General features: G+C 43.8%; 1 protein-coding gene across 1 annotated transcript in view; it reads left to right on the plus strand.

Annotated features, from left to right (window-relative positions):
* The first annotated feature begins 6,181 nt into the window (after positions 1 to 6,181).
* aldh8a1 (aldehyde dehydrogenase 8 family, member A1) overlaps positions 6,182 to 21,516 on the plus strand; it is a 46,539-nt gene continuing 31,204 nt past the window's right edge. The window contains exon 1 of the mRNA XM_072277799.1: positions 6,182 to 6,406. Within this exon, the coding sequence (XP_072133900.1) occupies positions 6,260 to 6,406 (147 nt within the window). The 5' untranslated portion in view covers positions 6,182 to 6,259. The remainder of the gene's footprint in view (positions 6,407 to 21,516) is intronic.

Consider the following 21,516-nt stretch of genomic DNA (forward strand, 5'->3'; position numbering starts at 1 on the left):
CCAGAAATTCGAGTGTCAGTGGGCAGAAGTGAGCGTAGCTGCCGTTACTAAGGAGAAGGTGCTTGGGAAGCTGAAAGGTCGGAATGTAGCTAAGTCACCTGGACCAGATGTATTATGCGCGAGGATTCTGAAACAGGTAGCTGAAGAGATTGTGGAGGCATTAGTAATGATCTTTCAAGACTCCTTAGATTTTGGAATAGTTATAGAGGACTGGAAAATTGCAAATATCACTTCACTCTTTAAGAAGGGAAGGAAAGGCAGGAGAAAGGAAATTATAAGCCAGTTAACATGACTTCAGTGGTTGGGAAGATGTTTGAGTCCTTTATTAAGAATGAGGTTTCAGGGTACTTGGAGGTGCATAATAAAGTTTTTTTTAGATTAGATTTTTTTTTAGATTATGAGGACATTCAGTCCTCGTTTATTGTCATTTAGACATGTGTGCATTAAAAAATGATACAATGTTCCTCCAAAAAGATATCACAGAAACACAGGACAAACCAAGACTAAAACTGACAAAACCACATAATCATAACATATAGTTATAATAGTGCAAAGCAATACCGTAATTTGATAAAGAGCAGAGCATGGGCATGGGAAAAAAAAGTCTCAAGTCCTGATAGCCCCATCATCTCACGCAGACGGTAGAAGGGAGAAGCTCTCCCTGCCATGAACCCCCAAGCGCCGCAAACTTGCTGATGCATTGGAAGCACCCGACTGCAGCCGACTCTGAGTCCATCCGAAAACTTCCAGCCTCCGCCCAGCCCTCCGACACCAAGCACCGAGCACTTCGACCTTGCCCCAGCTGCTGAGCAACAAGCAAAGCTGAGGACTCCGGGCCTTCCCCTCCGGAGATTCTGGATCACACAGTAGCAGCGGCAGCGAAACAGGCATTTCAGAAGTTTCACCAGATGTTCCTCCATGCTCTCACATCTGTCTCCATCAAATCAGGATTGTGCATGGCACCCTACTTGACAGATAACAGATATCATTCACCGGAGTGGCCGGGCAAGCTGCGTCGCGTCGCCATCTTCTCCTCCCGTATTTTAAAGGTTTTTTTAAGGTAAAATCTTGCCTGAGAAATCTGTTGGAATTATTTAAGGAAATAGCAACCAGGATAGACAAAAGAGAGACAGTAGATGTTGTTTACTTGGACTTACAGAAGGCCATTGACAAGGTGCCGCATCTGAGGCTGCTTAACAAGATAACCTGATTTTTATGGTCAAGATGGCACAGTGAACAACGATTCTTCCGGTGACATCTTCCAGATAGTTAATCATTTCAGTTTTCTACATCTTCTACTTATTCTTTTTATCTTAATTTTGTTTTTGAAACTGTTGGAGCCTGTGTCTTACAACCTAGAGACTGATCGAGTGAGCTAGCACTCTGCTGTCCCCAAGAAAACTCCAGGAGAGAAATGGGAGTATGAGCTACCACAAGTAGAAGAAGCTCAGAGACAAGATGAGGGGCCATGATCGACTACATTTCTCATCAATTAAAGTGTTGAGGAAGATTGAAACATTGAGGCAAATGCAGAGGAGAGTGAGCGGTTCTTGCAGTTGCTACCCTCAAAGGGCCACTGGTTGGTGTTGCTACTGTCGGAGGGGCCGCTGGTTCGAGTTCCTACCCTCAGAGGGTCTGCTGGTTTGAGTTGAGCTGGGTCCCGACGCTCTCAGAGAATTGAAATTCTGACATTTATGGATCGGACTGTAGTTAATATTGGCCCCTTTCAGTTCTCTGTTTCTTTCTTCTTGTGTTCTCGCCCATTCTTTCTTGTTGCCAATTGGCCGGCTGGGGGTTTGGGGTTTTGATGTTTTTATTGTTTGTCTATGTGGGTGATCTGTTATTTTATGTGTGAGGGAGGGTTGGGGTTTGTGAGTTCTTGTTTCTTTTTCTTTGCGTGCAGGCGGTGGGGGGAGTTGATGCCTTTCTTTCAACTACTTATATGGTTTTCTGTATTTTATGGCTATCTGGAGACAGCAAATCTCAGAGATGTATTTGGCATACATAATTTGATAATAAAATGAACCTTTAAATCTTTGAAGAGCCCATGGTATTACAGGAAAGACTCCAGCATGGATAGAAGATTGGCTGATTGGCAGGAAGCAAAGAATCAGAATAAAGGGGGCCTATTCTGGCCAGCAGTTCTGCAGGGTAGGTATTGGGACCACTTCTTTTCACATTATATATTAATGATTTGCATGGCAGAATTGATGGGCTAAGTGGCCTAACTCTGCTCCTATTTCTTATGGTCTTATGGACAAATATTTTATCTACTGCAAGGGCAGGAGATATTGTCTGGGGTAAGATAGGGATGAGTGTGCAGAGATGAGTGGATCAGGGAGTCCATTCATCCCTCCACACTCTGTGGACTCACTTTCAAGGATTCTATAATTCATGTTGGCAGATTTATTCATTTATTTATTTATTCGATTACTTATTTATTCATTCATTCATCCATTTATTTAGTTATCCATTCATCTATTTATTTATTTATCTGTTTATCTATCTATTAATTTATTTGTTTATTCTTTGCTTCTTTTGCATTTGCCCAGGTTATCTTCTTTTGTAACTTTGTTATTTGTCACTTTTTGTCGGTGTAGCTTTTTGTTGATTCTATTGTATTTCTTTGTTCTACTTTGAATGCCCACAAGAAAATGAATCTTAGGGTAGTATATAGTAACATATATACTTTGATAATAAATTTACTTTGAAATTTGAAGTCCTGCAGGAACTGGGTTCTGCAGAAGGGGGAAATGTGGCCGGTTGAGGGATCACATTGCAGTTGATGGGAATTATGAGGGATTGTATGTTGGAACTGGAGGCTCATGCGATGAAAGGCAAGGACTAGGGAACTCTATCTCTGTTCTGACCTGTACCTGTGTAGTGGATACAATGGATTACAGAAACTTTGACGAACTCCAACCACACCATCGACTTTGGACAATGGAGTTGGAAGGTCCTCAATGGCTTCTGCTCCACTGTGAGCTAAGGGCCTAGGAAGAAGTGAGGTGAGAGCTAAAGTACAAGAAACAGAGCAGGTGTGAGATCAGGCTCCATCAATCATAGCAGAAAGGAAGCAACTCTGCCTGAAAAAGGACACTTCAGATGTTCTGGACAGAAAGGGCTTCTTTTTGAGGGCAGATAATTTACTGTTGTGTTTGTATTTAACACGTATAAAACATTGTGTGAGAAGAGGAGGATTAAATTCTTTCCAGAAGATCTGCTGTGTTGGATAAACTCCTTTTATGTTGCCCATTTGCAGCTTCCATGTGGCTCAGTTCTGTCAGTAAAAGCATGTAATGAAACAGAAGGTAGTCATGGGTCAGGCCATATCTGTGGGAAACCTTTCACTGTAACTGATGGAAAGTTACCAACCTAGCCTGTTAACTTTGTTACTTTCTCTGCAGATGCTGTCTGATCTGATTAACATTTCAAATATTTTCTATCTGTATTTCTGATTTGAAGCATATGTAGGTTTTTATTTTTCAAGTTATTGATAGCTGTCATTGCAAAGAGTTGCAATCATCCTTGTGTTCTCTTGTTTGGACAACAACATAATCTATCAGTACCCTGGATCATAATTCTTGCCAGGAAGTCTTGTATTCAACTGTTTATTGAACCTTAGAAACAAATCCATTAAAAGTCTACATTAACATTGTTTTACTTCCCCTGGATTAATCAGGGCTTAATATGTTTTGCTGGGGTTCAGAGTGTTCCACCGAACCTGCTGGGTGACTGTCTCTGAGCCAGTTCACTGTGCCATATTTATTAACTATAAGAATCAATGGAAAGGACATGGTGGAACAACTAGAATTCTCTGACAATGCTGCTTGGATCTTAAACTCTGGAAATATTTGTGTGGACATTGTAGTTTTCCCCCATGACTGCATGGGATTCCTTAGGGTGTTCAATTTCCTCCTTCATCCCATTTTATTGGCCATTATAAATTTCCCCTAGTGTGCAGATGTGTACTGGATTAGACCATAAGACATAGGCCATTCAATCCATCAAGTCTGCACCATCATTTCATCATGGCTGATCTCAGATCCCCTTCAACCTCATACACCTGCCTTCTCACCATATCCCTTGATGCCCCCACCAATCAGGAATCTATCAAATTCCACTTTGAATATACCCACGGACTTGGCCTCCACTGCAATCTGTGGTAGAGCATTCCACAGATTCACCATTCTTTGGCTAAAAGAAATCATCCTTACTTCTGTTCTAAAAGGTCACCCCTCAATTTTGAGGCTGTGCCCTCTAGTTCTGGATTCCCCCACCACAGGGAACATCCTCTCCACATCCACCCCATCTAGTCCTTTCAACATTCCGTAGGTTTCAATGAGATCCCCCCTGCCCGCATTCTTCTAAATTCCAGTGAGTACAGGCCTAAAGCTGCCAAACGCTCCTCATATGTTAACCCCTTCATTCCCGGAATCATCCTCGTGAATCTCCTCTGGACTCTCTCCAATTACAACACATCCTTTCTGACTAATGGAGCCCAAAACTGTTGACAATACACCAAGTGCAGCCTGACTAGTGTCTTATAAAGCCTCAGTATTATCTCCTTGATATTCTATTCCCCTTGAAATAAATGCCAACATTGCATTTGCCTCCTTTACAGACTCAACCTTTGAATTAACCTTCTGGGAGTCTGGCACGTGACTCCTAAGTACCTCTGCACTTCTGATGTTTGAACATTCTCCCCATTTAGTTAATAATCCTTTTACCAAAATGCATTATCATACATTTCCCAACACTGTATTCCATCTGCCACTTTTTTGCCCATTCTTCCAATTCATCTAAGTCCTGCTGCAATCGCGTTGCTTCCTCAGAACTTCCTATCCCCCCCCCAACCTATTTTTGTATCATCCGCAAACTTTGCCACAAAGCTATCAATTCCATTATCTAAATCATTGACAAACAATGTGAAAAGTACAGGGTCCAATACTGACCTCCGAGGAACACCTCTAGTCACTGGCAGCCAACCAGAAAAGGCCCCCTTTATTCCCACTCACTGCCTCCTACCTGTCAATCATTCCTCTGTCCATGCTAGTGTCTGTCCTGTAACACCATAGAAATTTATCTTGTTAAGCAGCCTCACTTGACTTTATCATTAGTCTCCAAGCACCCAGAAACTTTGTCCTTAATACTTAGACTCCAACACTTTCCCAACCACTGAGGTTTGCCTAACTGACCTATAATTTCCTTTATTTTGTCTACCTCCCTTCTTAAAGAGTGGAGTGACATTTGCAATTTTTCAGTTCTCCGGGACCATGCCAGAATCAAATCATTCTTGAAAGATCATAAAGTTATCTCTTCAGCTCCTCTCTCATGTCCTAGTAATTCCCTTTGTTCCATTGCGATACTGATACATGTGACTTATGCTTCTTCCTTTCAAATTGCAGTATGAATTCAATCATATTTTGATCACTGCCTCTGCAGGGGTTCTTTACGTTAAGCTAATAAAATCTGGGTTATTACACAACACCAATCTAAGGTAGCCTTTCCCCCAGTAGGCTTGAGCACAAGCTGCTCTAAAAAGCCATCTCAATGGCATTCAACAAATTCCCTCGTGCGATCCAACCTGATTTTCCCAATCCCCTTGCATATTGAAGTCCCCTATTACAATTGTGACATTACATGCCCTTTCCAGCTCCCCTTGCAATCTCAGTCCCAGATCTTGGTTACTATTTTTTGGAGGCCTATATATGATTCTTATAAAGTTGTTTTTTAACCCTTGCAATTTCTTAACTCCACCCACAAAGATTCGACATTCTCGGAACCTATACCGCCTCGTTCTAAAGGTGTAATTCTATTTCTTACCAATACAGCCACACCACCCCCTAGCCTTCCTGCCTAGCCTGGGGGGATTCTGGAGGACTTTAAGGTAATATGAGGTGAATAAAATGGATTAGATTCGGGTTAATGTCAAAGTAACTACTTGCTGGTTGGTGCTGCCGTAGTGGGCCGAAGGATCTGTTATTGCACCGTCTCTTTCCAAGATTCCCACAGGTCTAAAACTGCAGTTGCTCAGGGGAGTCACGAATAGGCGGCACCTTCGGCTGCCTATTGGAAGAGGGCGTCGCTGATTGACGTCCGTGTGTGATGTCAGGGCGCTGGTGACTGGCTGCTGCGGTAGACATTCAACAGCTCTGCGGGACTGAACAGCGCCGAGTGGTTCAAAGGGGGCTGTCGCTGAATCTGTCAATGTTGGGTCGCTTTGCGTAGCTGAACTGGTGAGAAACGGGAAAAGATCATGCCCAAAATGGCTCATCAGAGAACACACTTAGTGCTGGAAAATTATATTGGAGGAAAATTTGTACCATGCTCCAGACATATTGATTCCTATGACCCTTCGACCGGAGATGTGTATTGCAGAGTGCCAGACAGTGGGAAGGAGGAGGTGAGGCTATAGCAAAGTGACCGTACAATATGTCTGTCAGCTACTCGAAAATTATTTAATTGTGGAAGTTATATCGGGTTTAAAATAATTTACTGGATTTGATGATAAAATGGTGGCAAATGTTTGTAGAAGGATAAAAATTTAGCCGATTATTGATTTTTATTTTGCTGTTCCAAACGTTGTATTTTCAGTCTATTCTAATGTCATGTATTTATTATAATTGGACTTTGAATACAAACTTAACTATAGTGCTTTATTTGGTACCGAGTCTGTGGCCTAAAACATCTCTTATACAGGTTTCTTTAAAACTAACTCGTTTTTTCCCCCCATACATTGTCCATCTGTTTGAAATACGTGAAAACAATGACTGGTGTATAGTCAGGCTGAATGCCAAGTTTGTAGAGCTTGAAAAGCTATTACAATTCAGGGAGCATGATTACCAAAATAATTGCAAGTTGACTTTTTTTTTTGCACTGAGGGTAAGATGAGGTCTGAAATTTTGTTCTGGATCTGCTGTCATTTTACTGGAAGCTTGCGGACTTCAGAGGCATCATCTGAGAGAGAGGGGTGAAAGAAAACTGTTTTCTCTCACATTCACTCATACCTGCTTTCTGGGATATTGTCATGGAATAGCACTGAAGATAGCTGGGCCCATTGCCCAGCAGCTGCCCTGTGACCAGGGATGATGCAGATGAAGACTGTTGACTGAAGGCCTAATACCGAGACTCAGCTTTGGGCATGTCTGCATGCCTTGGTTAGAATGCTGGTTGTGATGTGGAGTGACAGAGGTAAAGCATCTTGCAACCAAACCTAAGAAAAAATCCCAAGCAGGGGGAAAGAGTGACAGATTGGCGTGGTCATGAGTGGCAGTGGTAATGATATAATAGAAGGTATCATTTCCTGTAATTTAACAAACAATGCAAACAGTTTAGAGCAGAAGTTTTCATCAATGGTGAGTTCTGATATTGAGGACAATTTGAAATCTGACGTATCTTCATGGGTTAGAAAGTACTCCCAGTATTCATCACTTCTTTTAAAAAAAAGCTTTCCACTTTTTCATTTGGCTGGAGAGATGTGTGCCTTATGGGTGAGAATGGAATTTATTGCCCTTCTCCACTCATTGTTCAGAAGGTTGTGGTGAGCCACCTTATTAGACCACTGCAGTCCTTCTTCTCAAAGGGCTCATTCCGTGCTGTTGGGGGTAGTGTTTATCAAGATTTGGACCCCAGAGCGATGAAAGAGCAATTGTACATTTCCTAGTCAGCTTGGGAGGGAAGGAGCAGGGGATAGTCCTTGTCCTTCTTGCTCATCTATCTTTGCACGTTTGACAGATGCTGTCAGTAGCCTGAATGAGTATCTTAAGTAGATTGTGTCGATACTACTACTGTGTACCACTGATAGGGGGAATGAATGTTTGGTGTGGTAGATAGGGTACCAATTATGCAGACTGCTTTGTCTCACATGGCTGTTGATCTTCTTTCTTCTCAGAACTGCACTCATCCAAGGAATGATCCACCCATTGTACCTCTGAATTGTGCCTTGTAAATGGAGGAAAGGGCATCTGGGCAAGGCCAGAGCTTACTGCCCTCCTGTTATCATTGTTCAGAATGTGGTGGTGAACTACCTTCTTAGATGTCTAACAAGAGAAAGTCTGCTGATACTGGAATGCTTAGACCTCTGCAGTCCATCTTGTGAAGCCACTCATACAGTGCTTTTGGGTACTGAGTTCCAAGATTTGGACCCACCAGTGATGAAAGAGAAATGAAATATTCAAGTTAGGGTAGTGTGCAACTTTGAAGGGAAAACCTTGGGGTGGTTAAGAGATAAACCTCTCAACATAGGATTCCCTTCCTTCAGCTGCTCTTGTACTCCATGGTACTGATGCGGCTGGCTCAGATGAGTTTCTGGTCAATGATGACTCTTAGAATGTTGATGGTGGGGTCTTAGCGACGTTCATGTCTTTGAATTCCATGGTTAGGCTCTCTTGACGATGGTCATTACCTGGCAGTTCTGTGAGTCAAATATTATTTACCTATGCCTGAACGTTGTGCAGGTCAAGCACCCTCATTTCTGTCCTTGTGAGGAAAGAAAAACTAGTGATGAAGTAGCCAAGCCTAGGACAACTGTCCTGCAGTGATATTCTAGTGCTAGTATGATTAACCTCCAAAAACCACAAATATCTGTGCAAGCCAGAACTCCAACTATTTGAATGTTTTCTCCCTGATGCCCACAGATTCTACTTATACCACTGACTTACTGCCTATTAAGCTGCTGGAGTTTAGAGCAACAATGAAGCTTCTTCACCTCTGGAGGTGTTCAGGGCTTCCTTCATCATGTCAGTAGTTCCCTCTCGGTTTTTACTACTGTTAGTCATGCAAGTCCCAGGTGGAGACTGAGGAGTACCATTGCATTCAGATGTAGAAGGATTTTCATTGTTGTTTCTGTCATAATTTTGTTTTACCAGTCAGGGTTGTTAGCCCTGAGCTGAACCCCTGAACCTGGAGGACCAGTGGACCACTCTTTGTCCTCTACCCCTTGACTCATTTGGCATGGGTGGCTCTACCATGAGCCAAACCATAATGCCCTGACTCCATCCAACAGAGCTCTCTGGGCCATTGAGACATGCAAGCCTCCAAACCACGACAAGGCTGTGGTCTGCTTGGGGGTCTGCTTATACCAAGGTTTCTTGATACCATAATCATTCAAATGCTGTATGGTTGCCACTCTTACCTCACCTCGCCACTGGTATTCAGCTCTTCACTCCATGTTTTTGATAAGCTGAGTGGTCTGGTGGGCCTCAGTGAGAGGAATACTGCTGAGAACATGCCCTGTGATAACACTGTTGACCACATTTATTATGATTTTGCTGATGATTGAGAACTGACTCATTGGCAGTAATCTGCTAGATTTGATTTTTTTTCTGCTTTTTGTGGGCAACTTGAGCAATATGTTTTTTATTGCTGGGCAGATGCCAGTGAAATGACTATACTGGAACAGCAAGATTATATGCACAGGTTGCTGTGGAGTGCAGCTGAAAGGTTGCCTAGCACCACAGCCCTTGCTGTATCCAGATCTCAGACTTGTCTGGAATTTCAAGCAACACACACAAAATGCTGGTGAACGCAGCAGGCCAGGCAGCATCTGTAGGAAGAGGTACAGTCGACGTTTCGGGCTGAGACCCTTTGTCGGGACTAACTGAAAGAAGAGCTAGTAAGAGATTTGAAAGTGGGAGGGGGAGGGGGAGATCCGAAATGATAGGAGAAGACAGGAGGGGGAGGGATGGAGCTAAGAGCTGGAAAGTTGATTGGCAAAAGGGATACAAGGCTGGAGAAGGGAGAGGATCATGGGACTTTCTCTCTCTCTCTCTCTCTCTCTCTTCTTTTTTCTCCCTCTGTCCTTCTCACTATAACTCCTTGCCTGCTCTCCATCTTCCTCTGGTGGTCTTCTCCTCCCGTCCCATGATCAGCTGTACCTCTTCCTGTAGATGCTGCCTGGCCTGCTGCGTTCCACCAGCATTTTGTGTGTGTTGCTTGAATTTCCAGCGTGTGTGGATTTCCTTGTGTTTGCGTTGTCTGGACATCACATGGTTTGAACTAAATTGACTGGCTTCTATTTTGTGCTGGGCTATGATTTCAAAGGATTATAATCAGAGAGAGAGATAACTTGAAAAACAATCCATTGATGAAATGGTGTTTATTGAAACTATGCTTTGCATTGTTAAGTAAATATAGCAGGAAATTCATGATTAAAAGTTTACAGAAACTGCCCAAAGTCCATGAATTATCTTCGTTTGCCAAACAGAACTTGTGTGAAGTTCTGGATGTGAAAGATCCATGGCCACAAGGAGAAAAGGTGGACATTCAGATTGGTTAAAGCTGAATTGAATTGAATTAACTTTATTACTTCATCTACATGAGGAGTAAAAAATCTTTACATTACATCTCCATCTAAATGTGCAATTTTAGTAATTTATAATAAATATTATATACAACAGGATAGTCAATATAACATAGAAATACAGTTGTATCAGCATGAATTAATTAGTCTAATGGCCTGGTGGAAGAAGCTGTCTCGGAGCCTGTTGGTCCTGACTTATATGCTGCGATATCATTTCCCAGATGGTAGCAGCTGGAACAGTTTGTGGTTGGGGTGACTTGGGTCTCCAATGATCCTTCAGGCCCTTTTTACACACCTAAATTTGTAAATGTCCTGAATAGTGGGAAGTTCACATCTACAGATGGGCTGGGCTGTCCGCATCACTCTCTGCAGAGTCCTGCGATTGAGGGAAGTACAGTTCCCATACCAGGCAGTGATGCAGCCAGTCAGGATGCTCTCAATTGTGCCCCTTAGAAAGTTCTTAGAACTTGGGGGCCCCATACCAAACTTCTTCAACTGTCTGAGGTGAAAGAGGGGATGTTGTGCCTTTTTCACCACTCAGCCGGTAAGTTACCACATTAGGTGAAGGCAAACCTGTGGATGAAAGCAGGTCTTCATTGCAAGAGGTTTTGAGTATAGCTACAACATTATACAGGGTTCTGGTGATTCAGCATCTAGAGTACAGTGTGCATTTGTGGTATCCACACCTAGGCAAGGATATTTCAGTACCTAGGCAGGAATGTAGTTGTCATTGAGGGAACACAGCAGGTTCACTAGACTGAACCAGGAATTGTAGGATGTCTTGTGAGGAGGATTGTGCTGAATACAATAATATTCATTAGAATTTAGTATGAAAAACACACAAAATTATAATTGGGCTTAACAGGCTGTGTGCAAAGCACAGTTTCCCCTGGCTCAAGACATGGGAGAAAGTGTTGATTTTGGAACCCATTTGAGAATCGATGGTAGTAGCATAGCACTGAGGTACGGAGGAATTTCTTCACTTGGTAGGGGATGACCTGTGGAATTATCTACTACAAAAAAGCTTGGGAGGTCGAAGTGCAGAATATATTCCAAAGGAAATAGGAAGATTACTAGATCCAGGACATCGTGATGTATGGAGAGAGAAAGATATGGTATTGAAATAGAGGATCAGCCATAATTGTATTAAATGCTGGTACATTCTCAAAGGCTAAATGACCTAATCCTATTCCTATATTTATATATTTCTATGTCTACATCCAGCCAAGGCCATAGTTTTTGTGTGATTATGAATGAATATCAACATTCTGTGAGTTATCCCATGAGAAGTCTGAAAGACGTTAAAAAATATCAGGGTTTTAATCAAGGATAATTTTCGGTAACTATTAACGGAATGATCTGTTACTTATCTAAATTAAAGCTCTTTAATCTATAACTGAGGTGACTATCACATTATTCCGTTTAAATATAGATTTATGTACATGCTCAAATAAAACTTTATGCAACTTTGCTGATTTTTTTTTGTCAGATTTCTTATCTCTTGAAACCAGTGGAGAATTTGCTAGAGGCATTCCTGCTGGAGTCTTGGAGAATGGCCCTACTTCTGGCCAGAGCTCACAAGACTTTTCTCTACTCACCTTGGAATCTTCATGAGCTTAAAGCAGTAAGAGACTAGTGGCAGAGCAGAAATGGGCTGAGGAAATGTACCAGAACAAGGGTAAATTTTAAGTGTTTAAGCTTTGTGTAAGATACTACACAACAGTAATTAAAACGTGCAATAAGCCAGTGGTCCACAAATCCAGAATTGATTTTTGTTGTCAAATGATTGTTTCATTGCTCTACTTTGTGATTGGAAAGTTAACAGCCAATATACATAATTTTGTACATGTGCGGTGTTTTCTTACTAATGACAGTGAAGTGGGATGAGTTAGCAATTTGATGCTGACTCCCCTTGAATATGGAGCCTGAATGTAAATACTTTATCATTTACAATGATCTATGTTTTATAGTGCCTTTGGCTTAAGCAATGACACAATCAAGGAAATATTTGGAATGAGCCAAAGAATTGGTCAGTGTTGATCTTTGAGGACTCTTCACTTTCAAGGACTCTTCATTTCATGTTCTCGTTATTTATTGTTTCTTTCCCTTTGTATTTGTACAGTTTGTTTTCTTTTGCACATCCGTCATTTGCCCATCCTCTTGGGTGCGGACTTTCATCGATTCTATTATGTTTCGTGTATTTACTGTGAATATCCAGAAGAAAATGAACCTCAGGGTTGTATATGGTGACAGATATGTACTCTGATAATCAATTAACTTTGAACTTTGAACATAAGGAGTTTCCTGCAGAACGATACAGAAGCCCAAACCATTGTCAGATGGGTATTTAACCAGTGGGCAGAGTGAGTGACAGGAAAGATGGAGTTTAACTGCTTGACCTTTGCATGGAACTTTGTGTAAGAGTGACTGATGGCAATTGACAAACTTTAAAGCTGTAGCATGAAATTATTATGGGGTCTCCGCCCCAAATCCAGATTTATATTTGGGTTTGTATTGCAACAAGGATATGGTTCCTGGGCTGAGTGGAAGATCTAGGATGCTCAGTAGAGGATAGATGGAAGGAAGACAATGATGGCCTATGGAAAAATGCCTGGTCGTTAAGTAGGTTATAGGAAGCAGGGAATATCTCATAGAGAGAATGAGATCAGAGAAGGTCTCCTTTCTACTGATAAAATCCTTTGGAATTGTTTTATTTTATAGTCTTGCATTCCCTCTACATAATTCTAATATACAGGGAATATCGATGTGGCTGACAAGACCACCATTCTTGCTCATTCCTAATTGACTTTAAGAGGATGGTGGTAACACATCTTGCAGTCTACAGTTCTGTTACAAAGGGGTTTACAGGATTTTATGGAGGGAAGAGGAATTTATGGAAATGTTTGTCAAGTTGGATTTTTTTTTCTTCTTTGAACATGTGCAGCTTCCCCACTTGCAAGAGATTGAATGCGTCTACCCGAAGGTTTTTTAACTTAGATTCCACTAAATGACCAAACAACTTTTCCTTTTTCCTCCTTTTGTTTTTCACAAGTGCGGCAGTTTGATAATTCCATTAGTTCCATTAGACACTAGACACTAGACACTAGACACTAGTTGAAAAAACTGGCTACCTCTCCGGACTTTGTGGACAGATTCCAACCTGCACACTCTCCATTCCCTAATAGACCATTATGTTTTCAAACTGGGTGACCCCTCCCGAAGGTTCCCGAGCTCTTCCTAAACCTCGCGCTATTTCTCAGAAGCGCCTGTGCGCGATGATCCCCGTGCCGTGAAGCTAGTGCTAACCCAAAACGCAGTGACAGCAGTTCTCTTTTCCATGAAACAGTCTGTCAAGTTATTTAAAGTTCAGCATCTTACCGCAGATTCCAACGCTGCTCCTGGACTGCCACCGTGATGCTGCCCGGTCCCCCCAATGTTCCAGGCAGAAACAGCACTTAGGCAGCGGGTTCCATCCAGTCTATCAGTGGATTATTTCTATTTTTTAAAATTTTATTTTCTTTTGCCTCTAGGTCCCAATACTTTCTAGAAACTCTAGTTTGACTTGACACCTCCCACTCGATCTTCCCATGGAAACACTGGGGATATTGCCAGCTTCAAAGGCAAACTTGGTGGTCCCAGTTTGGTGTTCTTACAATGTATTGTTGACTTGACTTTCCATCTGTTCCTCAGCAGGCAGTAAGACAACCAGCTGCCTGACATCCCTGTGAAGGATGGTGGTATGGATCCTGTCTTTTTCCCATCAGAGATTGGATGCCTTGTTACTTTCAGAGCTTTTGTCACAGGAACACTGTAGCTTGGGAAGATCCTGACGTTGACGTCCCTCACGATGCCTTTGCTGTCTGGATTAGTATTGGCGACTCTGCCAGGCTTGAAATGTCCTCTCAGTGCATTTAGGTTGCTTAACCAGACGATGTCCCCAACAGTGACGTTTCTCTGCGCAGTAGGCCACTTACTCCTGACAAACAAATTAGGACCAGCGAGTTGGCTCCAGCACCTCCAGAACTTGGTCACCTCTGACTGCATTGCTCGGAGTCTTTTGTACGGGTAGCTGGAAAAGTCAGAAGTTTTCAAATCCCCGCTTTGAGATGCTCGACCGAGTAGAAGACTATTGGGTACAGTCTTCCGGGCTCTGTACCCTGGCGTCAATTAGGTGCTCATTGGCAAGGTTGGCTGCTATATGAAGAGCTGTCTGGAACTCGCTGTAACTGAGCCCAGACTCCTTCCCAAGACTCTGGAGTGCACTCTTTACAATGCGTACAGCGGCTTCTGCAGCACCGTTCCTGTGTGGAGAATCAGGCGGATGGATTTTCCACATCCATTCCATTCCATATTTTGCCGCAGTCTCCTGTAGGGCTGCTTTGTTCAGGCCGTCTAAGAATCTGTACAGCTCCTCCAAGACTGGTTTTGCTCCAATGAAATTGGTGCATGGATCTGACCAGATCTTTCCTGGATGTCCCCTGATTGCTGTGAACCTTTGATAGGCCATCAGGAATCCTTCGGTTGATAGGGTGTTTACCAACTCTGTGTGGACGACTCTGCTGGCCATGTAGCAAAAGACCACTCCCCAGACTTTCAGTGTTACTCTTTTCTTGACATCATCTTTTACTTGGTAGGGTCTGAAGAGGTCCACTGTAGTGAACTGGAACGGTGCAGCAGGTTCAGTTCTTTCTGGCGGTAAGTCACGCATTACTTGTTGACATTTCCTTGCTTTTGCCTTCCTCATCGACAACTTTTTGGGTAATTTTCCTTCCCCTTATGACCCATGCCTTTCTTCTCATCTTGAGCAAGGTTCCAGCCACTCCGTCATGACTCTCATTGTGGGCCTCCCGAGTTAACAGTGTGGACACCCAGGCATCATCGGGCAAGATGGGGACACCAACTTGATCTTCTTTGAAGATTTTCACTTGGCCACTGCAAACCAACAGCCCAGAGTCTTGGTTTTTGTAGACTACCAGCTTGTCTGTAGTGGTGCTTGGGAAGGTTGTGCCCTCTTGTGCTGCTAGAAAACTGCCTCTTAGAGCATCTTCTCGTTCCATTACTGAGATGACTCCTGCCAAAGAACCTGCCTCCCACTTTGGACTGCCCACGGCTTGATTTTGTCCAATGAACTTTTTGCTGCTGTCCAGATCCATGCAACTGTTTTGACTAGACGAGTTAGAACACTGAACCGCTTGATGTGCACAAGGCTTCGGATGGCTGAGGCTGCAGGCAGTTTCCATCGTTCTGTTTTGACCTGGTACTGTTTTTGTGCTGGTTCTTGTTTCTTTGCCTTGGCGTATGTCAAAACAGCAACAAATGCCTTCTTTTGCAACTTGTTTGTGCTTTCCCTGGCAGTGGCTGTTCTTTGGATGATTTCATCGGCCACTCATTCACTGGCAAACTCAAAAACTTTGGCCCGTTTTGCCACTCTGAGTCTTCATCCAGGTCTTGAGGGCTGGCTCCTCTGGTGATTACATCCGCAATATTTTGCGGACCAGGAATCCATCGTGAGTTCTTGATCCGTGTCCTTTTTTTAATCTCTCCGATCCTACTTGCAAAGAATGTTTGATAGCCATAGCTTTCTCGCTGTACTGCACCAAGGACTGTTTGGCTATCGACGAAATGGTACCACCTCCCAACTTGGATTCGGCTATGCAGCTCAAAGTACTTTCTCAGGCGTGAGGCAAACACTGCTCCACACATCTCTGCTTTGACAGTGTCACCTTTGTGATCCAAGGAAGTTAATTTGGCTTTAGATTCCACCAGCTTGACGACTGAACCCTGGTCCGAGTTCTACCTTGGGTACATCACTGCTCTATGGGCGTGCTCACTTCCATCAGAGAATGTGATTGCTCAGGGTTCCTCAGTGAAGCATGGGGGAATCAGTGCCCTGGTGAACTTTACCTTGCCAAGTTGAACATACTCCTGAAAGAGCTTAATTGCATCCTCCCTGAGGCCAGCTGAGAGTGCTATGTCCCATGTGTCTTTGACTGAGCACCTTTCACCCTTTGCCTCTTGGAACGCCCTTCGTACCAGAGTAGCTCCCTTCTGCTTAGCAGGAGTTACCAGGCCAACTGCACCTGATACAGCCCTGATACCTGGCTGAGCAGTTCTCTTCGTGTCAGGGAGTTTGGTGTCTGGTCTCTGATTTGCTCTTGTAGAAGGTCTTGGCCAAGTCTCATTTTTTTCTTTCTCTTCAAGAAATTGATTGCAATCATGACGTGGAGCTTGTCCTCTTCTACTGTGTAGCCCAGACCAAGTGCCTTGTTGTCATCATCGCACATTTGGTTTGGCAAGACCATGGTTTCTGCCTTGGACTTCTCCAGCTTGTCATTGCACTCCTTCCTCCCACTTTGCTTAGAAAAGATCCAAGGCTTGAGCTCGAAACCTCTGGCCTACGGGATCTGCTCCACATTTGCTGTGATGGATTTCAGCTGGTCAAGGTTGTTGTGGAATATGAGAAGGTCATCAACGTAGCTGTCGTGTTGGAGCACCTGCCGCTCCTCTTTGAGCTGGGTGAAAGGAGGGAGGTTAGCAGTTTCGTGCATTGCTAGCTGCACAATGCACCCTGCTGGTTTATCTCCGATGTTCACTCTTGTGAGTCTCGCCAGAGGAATCTATGCAGGTGCACTTCTCGGTCTTCCAACCAAACTGAATTGTACATCCTTTTTATGTCACCCAGAGCAGCGTATACTCCACCCCTGAATCTGAGTAGGATAGTGCGAATCTGGTTGAGGGCATCTGGACCTTTCATTAGCAGGTCGTTCAAGCTCACCCTTCTGAACTTTTGGCTGCTGTTCCACACGAGTCTCACTGGGGTCGTGACAGAGTGTGGGTTCGGAGCAATAAGGTGACTCATGTACCAGACTGGCCCGTTCCAGTTGATGACCGTATCTTTGGATAATTTCATTGCAGCCCTTCGCTCGACCATGTCATGCACTTTGAGCAGTGAAGGCAGCTTTCCACTCGGGTTCTTTGGCTTGTTGCTTTTCCGTCCTGAGAAATGTAGCTTCGACTGTTCTTTTATTGTTTGGCAAGGAAGCTGGATTTTCTAACCGAGGATATCTGGCGTGCCAATGTGGTTCCTTGCTGTGGCGGTCACCTGTGACATAGGTGAGGCCTCTTCTTACAACTTCAAGTTCCCTCTCCTCATCAAGAGTCATTCCTTTGCCGCCCGGCTGGCAGTTTCCGCAGCGGCAACCCCCGCATCTTGGCTCGCATGCTGCGCCAATACTATCCCACTTCCACCACTCTAGGAAGTCCTGGTTGGTGCTTGAAGTACCTGACTCCTGGGGCTTGATGCCATCCTGTTTGTTTGGTGGAAGTTGCTCTGGGACTCTGCTGGTGAGCTCCTCATACTTTGCAACAGCCGCTCTCATTGACCTTGCAAAATGTGTCTTGGACACGTGGGCCGACACAGACAGCTCCTCAAAGAGATCAGGGTGTGCTCCTCCGACCGTCTTCCCCAGTGGTCCGTCCCACTGCACGAGGTCTCCAACAGCTCTGGTTCTCTGAGGCGTTAGCTGACCTTCTCTATGGCTTATGAGTAAATTTATTTCTCTGGGTCTCACAAGTTCATCAAGCGGTATGTCTGGGAAGAATTTCTGCAGTTGCTTCTGTGTCACATACTTGTGGACATTTGCAATGCTGTCTAGTCTATAACAAACCTATTAGTGTGATTTGAGAGTGCCCTTGGGAGTGTTTACTCTGATTTTTAGAAAGTACCACTTTGTCTCCACCTGAACCTTCATTCCGCCCCCAACTCTATGGACGACGAGAGTGATTTCCTCACTTCTGAGGTTTGGTCTGCTTGCAGCCTTGTGGGTTATATAATCGGAGTCTGAAGCCAAGTCAATTAACATGCCGATTTTTAAAAAAAATTTTATTTTTTTTTGGTCCAACATTAGCTGTGACCTCGAAGCATCATAATCACTGGCAGCTCTTGCAATCCACTTTCCACCAGAAGGCCCGGTTTATCTTTCACAGTGCTGAAGGCTCTGGATGCAGTGCTTGAAAATACATCGCGACATTGTTTGGCCAATTCTGGTGAAAGTTTGCCGAAGAACTAACTCCTCTTGATCCTCTGTATATTTCTTCCTGCCTTTATCTTCCTCTGGACCAAATCTGCTCTTTTTCTGACCTGCACTGTTTTTCTTTATTTCAGCATTGGGGCACAGATAGTAATGATACTCAGGAGTCTGCCCATCCTTGCAGTCTTGGTTTTTACACAGACAGACAGGTTTGCAGTATGAACTGTCATCATGAACCTCAAGACACCTCTTGCATGTCCCCAACTTTTTTACTGCAGCCTTTTTCTCTGGTAGCTTTAGCACTCGAAACTGTTTGCAAAAGTAGAGCTTCCTTTTGTGCTTTCCATCACCGCAGACTACACACCCTGCATGATCGTCGCCTGACTTGGTAGACTTGGTTCTGGCACGTCTTGGCTCAGCCCTATTTTCTCTTCTACTTGGCTCTTCATCCCTCAGTTGCTCGAGCTGGTCATATATGCTCACTTGCCCTTTGAGGAATTCTAAGAGACTGTCAAACCGATCAGCTGGTGCCACAGCATTTTTCCTGTCAGTGACATAGACCAGCCATTCCTTTTTGAGAGTTTCTGGAAGTTTACTTTCAATTGATTTTGTCACCAGCGGATTTTTGATAGCACCTGTGTCTCCAAGGTCACTCAAGTCTTGAAGTGCCTACTCTACAGCTTGAATTAATTCCACTATTTTCCGTGACTGATGATTTCTGACAGCTGGCATCTTCTGTAACTCTTCCACTATGTCAATAGCAATGCACGTTTGATTTCCATAGTGGTTTTCTAGAACACAGAAGATGTCATAGAAACATAGAAAATAGGTGCAGGAGTAGGCCATTCGGCCCTTTGAGCCTGCACCGCCATTCAGTACGATCATGGCTGATCATCCAACTTAGAACCCTGTACCTGCCTTCTCTCCATACCCTCGATCTCGGTAGCCACAAGGGCCATATCTAACTCCCTCTTAAATATAGCCAGTGAACTGGCCTCAACTGTTTCCTGTGGCAGAGAATTCCACAGATTCGCTACTCTCTGTGTGAAGTAGTTTTTCCTCATCTCGGTCCTAAAAGGCTTCCCCTTTATCCTCAAACTGTGACCCCTCGTTCTGGACTTCCCCAACATCAGGAATAACTTTCCTGCATCTAGCCTGTGCAATCCCTTTAGAATTTTATATGTTTCAATCAGATCCCCCCTCAATCTTCTAAATTCCAGAGAGTATAAGCCTAGTCGATCCAGTCTTTCATCATATGAAAGTCCTGCCATCCCAGGAATCAATCTGGTGAACCTTCTTTGTACTCCCTCTATGGCAAGGATGTCTTTCCTCAGATTAGGGGACCAAAACTGCACACAATACTCCAGGTGTGGTCTCACCAAGGCCTTGTACAACTGCAGTAGTACCTCCCTGCTCCTGTACTCGAATCCTCTTGCTATGAACTGTAGTCTTATAAGTAGTGAGGCGAAGGTCTGTTCTGATTTTGTCATCAAGACTGTCCAGTAGTTGAAACTTTTTCAGCTCTCCTGAATCGGTCGGCTCTCCCTGCCTCTGGAGTGCTTCCCAGTCCTTTCTCCACCTATGAAAATCACGTTTGCTGCCAGTAAAGGGCCGTCGGTTTCAATCTGATGGCTGTCGTGGGAAAATTGGAGGAAAAGCCCAACACCGTCGGTGTTAGTCTTTCAGCATCCTCCTTTCTCCTTGCCTGTATGAAGTGGGCCTTCTTGGAAATCAACTTGGGGATGTGGAGTTCGAGCCCCTTTAGGTGACTCTGAAGGTCCTTCTGATCCCCTGGCAGGATCCACTGACCATTCACCTCCTTCGCTGTCTTTACCAGTCCTTGCAGGTGGTTAAGCATGAAGTCATACACCTCCTGGTTGCCATCGGGATATTACATTCATCCTCTGCTGCTTGTAGCGCTGTGAACAATTTAACATTTCCAAAGTTGGTCAAAAGAGTCTCCTGGATTAGGCTTCTGACCTCCTTTAGTTTCAACTCACACTCATTTGCCTTCTTTGCCAGGTTGGCTTTTTGCCGTTCAGTTAACACAGCTACTTCCTGTGTGTTCAGCTCCAGTTCCAGTTCTGCAATGAATCCGGCCTCCACATCATCACTGGCTTCCATGACTTTCTCGGCTTCTCTTGTGAGTTTATTGAAACTGACTCTGAGCTCCTCTTCAGACATGTCTTCATGGGTCCATAAGACCATAAGACAAAGGAACAGAAGTAGGCCATTCAGCCCATCGAGTCTGCTCCGCTATTTTATCATGAGCTGATCCATTCTCCTATTTAGTCCCACTCCCCCGCCTTCTCACCATAACCTTTGATGCCCTGACTACTCAGGTACCTATCAATCTCTGCCTTAAATACACCCAATGACTTGGCCTCCACTGTTGCCCGTGGCAACAAATTCCATAGATTCACCACCCTCTGACTAAAAAAATTTCTTCGCATTTCTGTTCTGAAAGGGTGCCCTTCAACCCTTAAGTCATGCCCTGGTAATTCTGTTGACCAGAGGAGAAAATAATCTTTTTGCTGTTGTTCGCTCTACCTTGAGTGGCTCAACTGATTTCCCAATAGCTTGATCAGCCACGTTTGATTTCCTCTGCAGGCTGTTCTCAGGTGAGAAGGTAAGTACAACTTTTTAATGATGCTTTGATGTTGTTTTATCTTAACTTGATTTTCTTCCTTTTTCAGGATTCCAGGTTACTGCTCCTGCTGTTCCAGCTCAAAGCTCCCAGATTTCTGTTTCCTGGTCCTCCAGTTTCCCGGTCAACCAGTCTTTTCACTATCAAGTTGGATTTCTTTTTCTTCTTTGAACATATGCAGCTTCCCCACTTGAAAGAGATTGAATGCGTCTACCCGAAGGTTTTTTAACTAGATTCCACTCAATGACCAACAACTTTTCCTTTTTCCTCCTTTTATTTTTGGCAAGTGCGGCAGTTTGATAGTTCCATTAGTTCCATCAATCATTAGACATTAATCACTAGTTACTAGACACTAGTCATTAGTCATGCACTAGTCATTAGTTGAAAAAACTGGCTACCTCTCCGGACTTTGTAGATAGATTCCAACTGCACACTCTCCGCTCCTTAATAGACCATTTTGTTTTCAAACTGGGCGACCCCTCCCGAAGGTTTTCGAGCTCTTCTTAAATCTCGCGCCATTTCCCAGAAGCGACTGC

Source organism: Mobula birostris, chromosome 2 (assembly GCF_030028105.1).
Source record: "Mobula birostris isolate sMobBir1 chromosome 2, sMobBir1.hap1, whole genome shotgun sequence".
Lineage (NCBI taxonomy): Eukaryota > Metazoa > Chordata > Chondrichthyes > Myliobatiformes > Myliobatidae > Mobula > Mobula birostris.